Below are 12715 nucleotides of genomic sequence, written 5' to 3'. Positions count from 1 at the left end.
AGGCTGGAGCCAGGTGGGGTTGGGCTCTTCTCCCAGGCAACCAGCAACAGAACAAGGGGACAGTCTCAAGTTGTGCCAGGGCTGGATGTTAGGAGGAAGTTCTTCACAGAGAGAGTGATTGGCACTGGAATGGGCTGCCCAGGGAGGTGGTGGAGTCACTGTCCCTGGAGGTGTTCAAGCAAAGCCTGGATGAGGCACTTAGTGCCATGGTCTGGTTGACTGGACAAGGCTGGGTGCTAGGTCAGACTGAATGATCTTGGAGGTCTCTTCCAACCTGGTTGATTCTATGATTCTATGAACACCCAGCCTAGACCTCCCCCAGCACAACTTGAGACTGTGTCCCCTTATTCTGCTGCTGGTTGCCTGGCAGAAGATACCAACCCCACCTGGCTACAGCCTCCTTCAGGTAGTTGCAGACAGCAGTGAGGTCACCCCTGAGTCTCCTCTTCTCCAGGCTGCATACCCCCAGCTCTCTCAGTCTCTCCTCATAGGGCTGTGCTCCCACAAGCATGAGGACACTCTCAGCCCCTGCGTGCCTTTGCAGGGACCATCTTCTCCAATTAGATGCTGGACTGACGACTGTGTGCCCTCAGGGTGTAGCTCATTGCACATGAGTGCTTCCAAGGATGCAGAATAAGTGCTGGCAGCAAGAGACCTGTGATCTAGAGGATGCTGATCAGGGGACACAGTGGTCCCACAGCAGCCCTGTCTCCTTGGGCATATCTGCTGACAGGAAAGGTGCCTGGGGTGCTCTTAGTGCAAGATCAACTGCATCAGCCTTTTTACAGGGAGATGGCCAGTGGCCCAGTCAGAGTGGCCAAAGGTGATGTTCTTTATCTGTGCCTCATGCACCTCAGATACCTCAGATATCAAAAGGAGACACCCCTGTCATAAAGTATTCCCCTGAGACTGGAGCAGTGCTCCTTTCTGACGTCATCTACCTGGACCTGAGTAAGGTGTTCACCTCCATCCCACATGGCATCCTGGTCACCAAACTGGAAAAACACAGACTTGCTGGGTGGAGCACTGCTGGAGAAGGAACTGGCTGGATGGTCACACACAGAGAGTGGTGCTCAAGGGCACAATGTCCACCTGGAGACCAGTGCCAAGTGGCATCCCTCAGGGGTCAGTGCTGGCTCCAGTGCTGTGTAACATCTTTGTCAGTGATACGGACAGAGGAATCGGTGCACCCTCAGCAAGTTTGCAGATGGCACCAAGCTGTGTGGCACAGTAGACTTGCTAGAGGGCAGGGATCCATCCAGAGGGACCTGGACAGGCTGGAGAGGTGGGCCCAGGCCAACCTCATGACATTCAACAAGGCCAAAGGTAAGGTCCTGCACCTGGGTTAGCACAATCCCAAGCACAACTCCAGACTGGGTGACAAATGGCTGAGGGCAGCCCTGAGGAAAAGGACCTGGGGGTTTGGGTTGATGAAAAGCTCAACATGAACCTGCAGTGTGAGCGTAGCCCAGACAGCAACCCTGTGCTGGGCTACAGCAAGAGCAGTGTGGGCAGCAGGGCAAGGGAGGGGATTCTGCCTCTTTGCCCTCCTGAGACCCCACCTGGATTCCTGTGTGTAGTTCTGCAGCCCCCAGCACAAGAAGGACATGGAACTGTTGGAGCTAATCCAGAGGAGGCCACGAAGATGGTCAGAGGGCTGCAGCAGCTCTGCTATGAGGACAGACTACAAGAGTTGGGGCTCTGCAGCCTGGAGAAGGCTTTGAGGAGACCTTGGAATGGCCTTCCAGTATCTGAAGGGGGCTCCAGGAGGGCTGGGGAGGGACTATTGAGAAGGTCTTGTAATGACAGGATGAGGAGCAATGGGTTTAAACTGGCAGAGGAGAGATTTAAACTGGACATTAGGAAGTTCTTTCCAGTGAGGGTAGTGAGACACTGGCACAGGTTGCCCAGGGAGGTTGTGGCTGCTCCCACCCTGGAGGTGTTCAAGGCCAGGTTAGATGAGTCCTTGAGGAACCTGTTCTAGTGGGAGATGTCCCTGCCTATGGCGGGGGTTGGAACTGGATGATCTTTGAGGTCCCTTCCAACCTAAACCATTCTGTAACTCTCTCCAGCTTCCTCACTCCCAGCAGAGCTCATGAAATGAACACAGTAACTGATGAGGACCTTCCCCTGTGCAGTCAGCAGTGGCCAGGAGAGTTGTTGCCCTGCCTCACAATATGCTGAATGTTTAGGACTTCCCATGAGCTCAGTAATCAATTACATCTTTATTGTATGAGCACTTTACACTGTCAGCACCTAGCAAAACCCTCTGTCCCTGGTGAAAGGACAATATCAGACTCGGGACAGCAAATGCTGATAACAAAATAGTTCCTTGAGTGAACTGCAGTGCTGTGGCTGGCAGAGAGGGTTCCCAGCCAGCAGCTCCTCTCCTGGGGCTCCCTGGATTCATGGCAGTGACTAGAATGGGCAGTCATGACCCCAGCAGAGTGACCACTCTGTTTCAGCCTGGCCAAACCCAGAGTGCACAGGCAGACCAGTCACACCAGCAGCCTCCAGCTTCACAGCATGCAGCACAGCACAGCACACCACCCTGCACAGCCCAGCACAGTCCAGCACATCACACAGCACCCTACACAGCCCCACAGAGCCCAGCATATCACACAGCACCCTGCACAGCCCCACAGAGCCCAGCACATCACACACCACCCTGCACAGCCCCTCAGAGCCCAGCATATCACACAGCACCCTGCACAGCCCAGTACAGTCCAGCACATCACACAGCACCCTGCACAGCCCCACAGAGCCCAGCATATCACACAGCACCCTGCACAGCCCAGTACAGTCCAGCACATCACACAGCACCCTGCACAGCCCCACAGAGCCCAGCATATCACACAGCACCCTGCACAGCCCCACAGAGCCCAGCACATCACACACCACCCTGCACAGCCCCACAGAGCCCAGCACATCACACACCACCCTGCATAGCCCCACAGAGCCCAGGACATCACACACCAACCTGCAAAGCCCCACAGAGCCCAACACAGTCCAGCTGAGCACACCAACCTGCACAGCCCCACAGAGCCCAGCACAGTCCAGCACATCACACAGCACCCTGCACAGCCCCACAGAGCCCAGCATATCACACAGCACCCTGCACAGCCCCACAGAGCCCAGCACATCACACACCACCCTGCACAGCCCCACAGAGCCCAGCACATCACACACCACCCTGCATAGCCCCACAGAGCCCAGGACATCACACACCAACCTGCAAAGCCCCACAGAGCCCAACACAGTCCAGCTGAGCACACCAACCTGCACAGCCCCACAGAGCCCAGCACAGTCCAGCACACCAACCTACACAGCCCATCACAGCTCAGCAGCTCCAAGTCAAAGGGAAGAGATTTCCCCTTGGGCTGCTGTCAGAGCCTGCATTAGCCAGAGGAGGGCTCAGAGCAGGCTCTGGCCCACCACAACCTGGGCTCCTTTACTTTGTTTGCAAAGTGCTCAAAGCCACTCTCCTGGCTTGTATCAGCCATGACTTCTCTGGTGGGGTCATTCCAACCTCTTACCGTGTCCTTGCCCATTATCCCATTTCCGACCTGGGAAACACAAGCACAGGAAAGGAGGCAATTGAAACGCTGATGCACCCTGAGGACTTGATTCAGACAGGCACACTTATGGATGCTCAGGTCTACAAAGAGACTGCCATGGGCCATGAGGGATGAAACATGGCAAGTGCATGAGACTCATCTGCCCAGCTCACCCCTGGGGGAGAAATGCCAAAGAATAGCCCTAGGCAGGGCCAGGGAAATCAGTTCTGCTCAGCAAGGGAGGGGATGGCTGGGCAATTAGGAAGCAAAGCACGAAGGAATAAATCTGGAACCTGAGCAGAGGGAGAACAGCAAAGACACAAAGGTTGAGAGTTCAGACCCTGGGGAATCAAGTCAACCTCTCTTACATAAGTCTACAGAAACCTTAAACTCAGTTTTGCTGAGAAATGAGTCATCAGCAATGATTAAACCTCAGAGAAGTCATAAAAAACTGCAGATATTGATAAAATGGGATGCTGAGACGGCGAAGCTCAGCAGTGCACTAGCAGATGAGGGTCACCCACAGTGAGCAGCAGAGACCAAGCAGTGGAAGCTCTGCTGACAGGACATGGGTGCTTCAGAGCTGGGCTCACCCTCTATAGCAGCTTGAATTCAGGAAAGAGCCTACTCCTGAGCACGTAGCTCTACGAAGTCACACTCAAGCACCTCGAGTAAATCCAAGCTCCTTCCTGAGCCTCTGAGCACCCCTCTGGATGTAGATGAGTGTTTCTGGAAGCAGGGCAAGTTGTCTCTTGAAGCTGAACTGCTGGCACCAAAAGCCAGGTGTCTAGGAAGGGCACACAGCCACGGGTGCAGGGAGCCAGCCCAGGCTGAGGGATGCCAGCTGCTGGGGAGGCTGGTTTCACACAGGGTCCCTAGAGAAGCCTCCTGCCGTGCGAGCAATTCCTCTCATTCCTGTGTGCTGAAGTAGCACCTGCTGCCACTGATAGAGCAGGCAGATTTGGTGATTTCACCTCGAAAGAAATCTAAGATAATCTACTTCAGCCAGGCAAAAAAAAAAAGAAGAGCTCATTCTGATACGAAGTGCTGGCTGAAGCCATGCACCTGATCAGCAACTGCATGATTAGATAAGAACTGAACTTAGTCCCATCCCACATCTATTAATGCGAGCTCTCAGGCTGCCTGGGCTGCTCCCGTTCAAGGGCGTGAAGATGTTCCCTTTGCTGGGGCTCCTCTTTGCTGCCCTCCCTTTAGCAAGCTGTGTCCCCGTGCAGCAGACACGCAGCCGCAGCAAAGTCCTCCTGGTCTCCTTTGATGGCTTTCGGTGGGACTACGACCAGGACGTGGACACGCCCAGCCTCGATGCCATGGCTGTGGAGGGGGTGAAGGCACGGTACATGACCCCTGCCTTCATCACCATCACCAGCCCATGCCACTTCACGCTGCTGACCGGTGAGTCCCCGACAGCCCCGAGCCAGATGGAGCAGCGCTTGGGGATGGGCAGGTTTGAGTCTTCTGCATAACGGAAGGACACTGAGTCGAGCAGGCACCCAGCCCCGGAGGCTCTAGGCAAGAGAGAAGGCAGTAGTTGCAGAAAGAGCTAGAAGTGAACCCTTGTTTCTCAAAGGTAAATAGCACCTGATGTCACAGGAGTTACACAGACACCACCTAGGCTATGGTGGGGATGGTTACATCCTGACATCCCACTTTAATACAGACCAGATCCTCTCTCCTATGCATATATAGCCCTGCTGTACATCAGGCTGGGTGCCTGGATGTACAATCTCTGTGAGCCACCTGATATCCCCATGGCACATCCTGCTTGGGAGCCTGCCCTCTTCTCTTCTCCTGGTTCACTCTTGCAGTGAACCACCCTTTTTGTCTGTGCCTTGAGGCATTTCCTTCTCTATTGCTACAGGCCAGCCTGTAGTTCAAGCTCACTTATACTTTCCTATCTACTGGGGTCATAAAACAAATATTAAAGCACAGTTCATGCAGCCTAAGGCTTTGTTTACTTCAGTCACTCGTGCTAATCCCTGGCACAAATTAGTCCCTCACTGTGATGTCCTCCCTTTGCTTTTATCAGCAAAACTGCACTATTTATATCATATGGGTGCCAAATATCAGTAGCCTCTAATCTGTGTCTGTATTGGAGTGCATGCAACACCACCACACAAATGTAACCACGAAGGCACAAACCCATTCTATTATTCCATACCATATTCTCCTAATCCAGATTCCTCACTAAATCAGAGATCAGGCAAGAGCTGCAGAAAGGGAGAGAACTGAGGCTGTATTTATCAAAGGTAACTAGCCCCAGACCAACCCAATAGGCTCCTTTGATAAGATAAATGATTTTTTAGACAAGGGAGATGCACTAAATTTAATCTTTCTGGACCTCAGTAATGTATTTGATACAGTGCCACCCGGGAAATCATTAGTTAAGATGGAGAAGATGAAGATTAGTACCAAACCTCTGGCGTGGGGAAGGGGACAGCAGGTGATGCGAGAGGATATTGTCAGGCTGGAGGGAGGGGAACAAGGGAATTCCTCAAGAATCGATTTTGGAGCCAATCTTATTTAAGATTTTAATTAATAACCTTGGCATAAAAGAGTGGAACATGCTAATGAAATCTGCTGATGGGAAAAGGCAGGGAGGCACCGTCAGCAGAGGGAGGATGGGGATGTCTCAGAGAAGAAACTGAGCCTTCTTCAGGACCAGAATAATCAAAATAGCGTCAATGTAACAGTGCAAGGTGCTAGCCTCTCATTTCCAGCAGGAATTTCTGCTGCACACTGACCTCAGGGGCTGTGACAAACAGAAAGTGATACACCAAAGCAATTAGATCAATGCAGGCTAGTGGAGAACCCTCTGTGTGCTGAGAAGGGCAGGAGCACCTGCAGGCAGCACCAGCACTGGAAAGAAGGTGTCTGTGCTTCAGGTCTGACAGAGACCTGGGAGCCCCACTTTGCACAAGGCAAGGGGAGAAGGAGTCAAAGCAGAAGTACTGGTGAGACTGCATCTTAAATACTGCATTCAGTTTTGGGACTCCCACTCTCAGAAGGACATTGAAGTGCTGGAATGTGTCCAAAGAAAGGCAACAAAGCTGGTGAAGGGTCTGGAGCACAATTCTTGTGAGGAGTGGCTGAGAGAGCTGGGGTTGTTTAGCCTGGGTTAGTGGAGACACAGGGGAGACCTCATTGCTCACTACAACTCCCTGTAAGGTAAGGTAACAAGTGGTAGAACAAGAGGAAATGGCCTCAAGTTGTACGGAGGGAAGTTTAGATTGGATGTTAGGGAGAATGTCTTCACTGAAAGGGTTGTCAGGCATTGGAACAGGCTGCCCAGGGAGGTGGTGGAGTCCCCATCCCTGGAGAGAGTTAAGAGTCATGTAGATGTAGTACTTGGGGATATGGTTTAGTCAAGGGCTTCTCAGTGTTGGGCTAATGATTAGACTTAGAGTGATCTTTACCCACCTAGGCAATTCTGTGATTCTGTGAAAGGAGCTGGGATGGAGCAGAAGAGGGGGGGAGGAGAAGCTCCTTGCTGACCCAGAGCTGTCCCATTGCCCACCGCAGGGGCAAAACCCAGCCCGCTTCACCCACAGCCTGGCTCATCCCCGCTCCCTGCATCTTTCCTGACAGGGAGGTACCTGGAGAGCCACGGAGTGATTCACAACATGTGGTTCAACACCAGCACAGGCCAGAAGCTGCCCTACTGGAGCACGCAAGACGTGGACAGCTGGTGGGACAACGGGAGCCTGCCCATCTGGATCACTGCCCAGAGACAGGCAAGTGGCACCTCCTTGCATGCAAAGACCCTGCGCAGACCCTGCACAGACGGATCCTGCCTGCAATCGTGTAGCAAAAGCTACAGGCAAGCCACGATCTCTAGTGGCCATGAGCTAACATCCTCACTGCAAACGACAGGCTAATTAGACCAGCAGAAAAAAATGAAATCCCCAGACACTGGCAGGAATAATTATGATCATTCTATTAAAAATAGGGGCGGGGGGAGAGAGGCATTTCAGCTTTATTAAGACATTAATAAACCAGGTTATCCTTCTCCTGTTTAAAGAAACTTCAGCTGGTTCCTAAGGGAGCAACATGAGCTTGGGGGTTTTAAATGCTCCAGGGTGCAACTCTCATTTCCACAGCCTCACCCCAGACCTTTTGGGTGGCAGAAGTAGGGACTGGTCCCCTCTACACTAGGGACTGCAGCAAGGCTTTCTTAGGTCTTTTCCCAGGCAACCAGCAACAGAACAAGGGGACATAGTCTCAAGCTGTGCTGGGGGAGGTATAGGTTGGATGTCAGGAGGAAGTTCTTCCCAGAGACAGTGATTGGCATTGGAATGGGCTGCCCAGGGAGGTGGTGGAGTTGCTGTCCCTGGAGGTGTTCAAGCAAAGCCTGGATGAGGCACTTAGTGCCATGGTCTGGTTGATTGGACAGGGCTGGGTGCTAAGTTGGACTGGATGACCTCTTTCCAACCTGGTTGATTCTATGATTCTATGATCCCACCAGGCTTTGAATTTGACTTTGAGACAAGACCTAAGACCTAGCCCAAGACATGTATCTTTGACTGTATTTACCTGCCAAATTGGCCCCATTGACTTCAAAATAAGTGCTTTTATGGTTGGAGTCAAACACACCTCGATGTCTTGATGGTCAAGAGCTGCAGGGTCCATGCAAGGTACAAAAGAGTCACTGCTCACAAAGTTCTAACTAATGTTAGCAACACAGTGAGAAAACCAGCATGCAGGAGTTCTGGGAAGGGCAGTGATTTCAATTAATCACTTTTAATTGGCAACGAGCAAGAGAACCTCATTAGAGGCAGAGGTAGGCATTAGGGGACTGAATGAACTAACCACATTAGTAGGTGGCTGCATTGACAGATGGAGAGATGCTGCAAAGCAAGTTCAGGTGGGTTTATGCAATGTCTCCACTAACAGGGTTTAAAGACAGGCTCGATCTATTTCCCTGGAGGAAGAGCAAAATATCAAGGGGAAGAAGTGAACATGAGGTTGGTGGAACCCATCATCTTCAACTACAACAATGAAGCCAACTGGCAAGAGAACATTAACATCACCATGAAGTGGTTCACGGAGCACGACCTCGACTTTATTGCCCTCTACTTTGGTGAACCAGACTCAACAGGACACAAGTTTGGCCCTGAGTCCACACAGAGGAAAAATGTGATTGAGAAGATAGACAGAACCATTGGTTACTTGAGGCAGCGTATCAGGGAAAGTGGCCTGGAATCAAAACTCAACCTCATCATCACCTCTGACCACGGCATGCAGACGGTCATAAAGACCAACGAGATATACCTCAGGACAGTAGCAAACTTCTCATTCAAAGACATCCAGTTTGAACTCTTAGATTATGGACCAAATGGACTACTGATACCAAAAGAAGGAAAACTAGAGCATGTGTATTCAGTCCTGAAGGATGCCCACCCAAACTTACATGTGTACAAGAAAGAAGACTTCCCAGAGAGATTCCACTATGCCAACCACCCCCGGATAGCCCCACTCGTGTTGTACAGCGACCCAGGATATGTGATCCACGGGGTAAGATGTGTCTGCAGCCATATCTGCCTTTCTCCCCTCGTCCTTCTTATGGCATCCCACTACCTGCCTGGCTTTATGCCTTCGTGTTGCTTGCTCTCCCTACCGACAGATGGAAATTCCAGCTCTCTGGGTAAAGCTATTCTCTGCTGTTCAGATAAAAAAGGCTCCACAAGTCGTGGAGCAGGGCTTACATAAACACAGAGTATTAGTTGCAGGATCATCTCCTTGCCTGGCATGAGGGGAAGGACCAAAGTCAAGGCCAACAGGCAACTTCCCACTACGAAGCTCCTCGGTATGACAGAATTTGGACCTGCTGACATTTAGGAAGGAGACTTAGAAGGTGTCATTGCTTGAGAGCTGTGTCTAGGAAGCAGCTTAGGGCTTCTGCAAAGCTTAACCATTACGAGATCAACCTCCAAAAATGCAAATAAACTAAACAGACGTCAGGGCTGCAGGGCAGAGCACAAGAGCCATGTGCAGGTGAGCTGGAGGCACTGGTGCTGCTGCTAGGCATTGAGGCTGGAGGATTTGGGCACCCACATCTCTCTCTCTCCCTTTCAGAGATTCAAAGTCCAGTTCAACAAAGGTGAACATGGCTTTGACAACGACGACATGAACATGAAAACCATCTTCCGTGCTGTGGGGCCAGCCTTCAGGCAGGGGCTGGTGGTCGAGCCCTTTGAAAGTGTCAATGTCTACCCCCTCCTCTGCCATCTGCTGGGCATCACCCCTGAGCCCCACAACGGCTCCCTGGCGATCATGGAACCCATGCTGAGTGAGTCTGCGGGCGCTGGGCATGGTTCACTGTGCTGAGCACTGGTACCGACCACCTAGCATTGAGCACCGAACACCAGCCGTGCTTTGCTCACCGGGCACCGGCACCAGGCACTGGCTGTGGGCACTTGGCAAGGGCCATGCTCTGCCTACCGGGCACTCGCCGTGCTCTGCCACAGTGGGCGGTGCTCTGTCACACCGGGTACCGGCACCGGGCCCCTGCCGTGCCCCGCCACACCGGGTACGGGCGCTGGCATTCCCGCGGGAACAGCGACACCTGGCGGTCACTGCCCGCCTCTCCTCCCGCTCCTGCCACCTGGTGGCTTCGGGGCACCGGCGGGCATCGTCCGCAGCCCCGTCTCCACAGCGACGCTGCTGGCTGCTGTGCCACCCACCCTGCAGCACACAACACCCCCCACCCCGCCTCGGACTCCGGTAACCTTAAAGGCATGGGAAATGTCCCTCCCCCTGACACCCCCGGGAGGGCAGCAGCTCAGGGTGAAGTGCCATCCCGGGGTGGGCAGAGTGAGCACCTGAGGATGACAAAGCCCCTAGACGAAACCCCATGTTGTGTCTGCTCCTGGGGACAGGGACAGGCACTGGGCAGACACTGAACTCCTGCTTTTGGCATTGCAGATACTGGTGATCCTGGTGTTCCAGGTACCAACACTCCTGGCACTGAAGGTACCAGCACTCCTGGCACTGAAGGCACCAGCATTCCTGGCACTGAAGGCACCAGCACTCCTGGCACTGAAGGCACCAGCACTCCTGGCACTGAAGGTACCAGCACTCCTGGCACTGAAGATTCCAGCACTCCTGACCTTGCTGCCACAAAGCTGCCCATGCTGCTGGGAATTGTTCTCGTTCTGGGACACTGGGGAGGAATATACTAAATCCCCTCTATCAGAGGTAACTGTTCTAAGGATATCCAGAAAAAGCACTGGAAGTCATGGAATCATGGAATCATTTTGGCTGGAAAAGACCTTTAAGATCATCAAGTTCATTAAGCCAGCACTACCAAAGCATGTCCCTCAGCACCACATCCACATGGCTTTGAAATACCTCCAGGAATGGGGACTCCACTACTGCCCTGGGCAGCGTTCCAGGGCTTGACAATGCTTTCAGGGAGAAATTGTTCCTGCTGTCCAGCCTACACCTCTCCTGACACAACTTGAGCACCTTTCCTCTCATCCCATTGCTTGCTCCCTAGGGGAAAAGACTAATCTCTACCTCACCATACCCTCCCTTTAGGGAGTTGTAGAGAGTGAAGTCTCCCCTAAACCTCCTTTTCTCCAGGCTGAACAACCCCAGTTCCCCCAGTTGCTCCTCACAAGACTTGTGCTCTAGATCCTTCACCAGCTTCAATGCCCTTCTCTAGACACACTCCAATACCTCATCAAGACTGAAAATGCAAGCACATGCCCCACAGTCTTGGACTCTTCCAAGTTCTTGAGCTTGTTTTAGGTCTCTGGCTTCTCTCTGCACTCTCAATAGGACACAGCAGAACCTTTGCACTTTGAGCAGAGTGACTCTAGACTTTTGCTGCCCGGGTCAGTGCTGCCACCACCCAGGCAGAGTATGTGCTGGGCTGGAAGGAAGGGGAAGCCAACCCCCCAGCCTCCCTCCTGCCATTCCTAACCATCTCTCTTCTCACCAGCCGCAGTGTGCAGCCAAGGCAGAGCAGGAGAGAAGCTGTTTGAGCATCACAAAGGAGAGGTGCATGCTTCATTTCGTGTGGCTGCAAGAGAAATAAAGACGTCAGGTTGCTGCTTGCCTTCACCATGTGAAAGTGCCTCGAGAGCCACCAGGGCAAGTCATTTTCAATGGAGTTTCCTGGCACTCCCAGCACAGCACATCCTGAGCCCATACCCACAGGCTCCACATACATGAAGTAACAGCAGTGCTGTGCTTTCCTGCCTTGGCAGCCTTTGGAGTTCCAGGTGGATCTATCAGAAATGTGTGGTGAGATGAAGAAGGATGTAACTCATAAAGACAACCAGTCCTGGCTTCAGAGAACTGTGCAGAGTAATCAAAACCTTCCCAAATCCACAATCCTGAGTCTCAGGGGCAAACACTTCTCCCGAGCTCCAGGATGCACCACTGGGAAGCTGGCACTGATGTACAGTCTGACCTTGACAAGGTCACCTTGGGTCTACGTTACCCCAACTTCCCCATCTGCTCAAGGCACAGCAACTTGGGTCCAGAAGCAGTTAATACAAGTTCAGCATCTAAAGCAAATAAAAATATTTGTTCTGAGTACACTAAGAGCCTCCAGTGAATGGTGCTGGACTCTGGGACCTGACACACTGAGGCAGATGCTGAGACCCAGTTTGATTCTGCTGGCCTAAACACCAGGCTAGTTCTATCAAGTGTCGGGACAACCAAGCTCTACTCTGGCCACCTAGCCCAGAATCCTGGGTTGGAACCCAGGACTGATCCCAAAGTCAGCCAGTGCTTCCATCCCCTTCCCTGGGTGTCCTCAGCACCACCCTGCTGGTCTTCCTGTCCCTTATGGCTGTGGTCAGAAATGGGAAATTACACCTACAGCCCCCCAGAGCTCAAAGCCTACAAACAGGACTGGCCCTGGCTGCACTACTCATGAGCCTGAACCCATCTGCAGCCCTGATTCAGCTCCTGGGAGCTCTGGGAGAGGGTATTGACCCATGATGTATTTTAGGAGACAGAGGATGTGGCAGCCACGCAGCCAGGACCTTAAGCTCAAAGCAAACCCCCAGCCCTACAGTCCCCAAGCCCAGGGCCATGCAAAGCTTGTACCAATTTGTGCTACCTATCTGGTCCCTGCTTTGCAGCGTGGCTGGTGCACCCTGGGTGCAAAAGGCCTTGTATGAAGC

The 12715-nt window shown here is 52.6% G+C and overlaps 2 protein-coding genes across 2 annotated transcripts in view; one reads left to right on the top strand and one right to left on the bottom strand.

Moving 5' to 3' along the window:
- The window catches only part of RBFOX3 (RNA binding fox-1 homolog 3), a 206430-nt gene that overhangs the window by 186855 nt on the left and 6860 nt on the right, over positions 1-12715 (bottom strand). The gene's annotated exons all lie outside the window — the stretch shown is intronic.
- Positions 4730-10756, top strand: ENPP7 (ectonucleotide pyrophosphatase/phosphodiesterase 7). The gene is made up of 5 exons (XM_064151729.1): positions 4730-4970; positions 7164-7309; positions 8469-9089; positions 9651-9864; positions 10668-10756. Exons 1-5 carry the CDS (start codon positions 4730-4732, stop codon positions 10754-10756), a joined length of 1311 nt encoding a protein of 436 aa, XP_064007799.1.

Source organism: Pogoniulus pusillus, chromosome 11 (genome assembly GCF_015220805.1).
Source record: "Pogoniulus pusillus isolate bPogPus1 chromosome 11, bPogPus1.pri, whole genome shotgun sequence".
Lineage (NCBI taxonomy): Eukaryota > Metazoa > Chordata > Aves > Piciformes > Lybiidae > Pogoniulus > Pogoniulus pusillus.
This window is presented reverse-complemented; position numbering and strand designations above follow the sequence as displayed.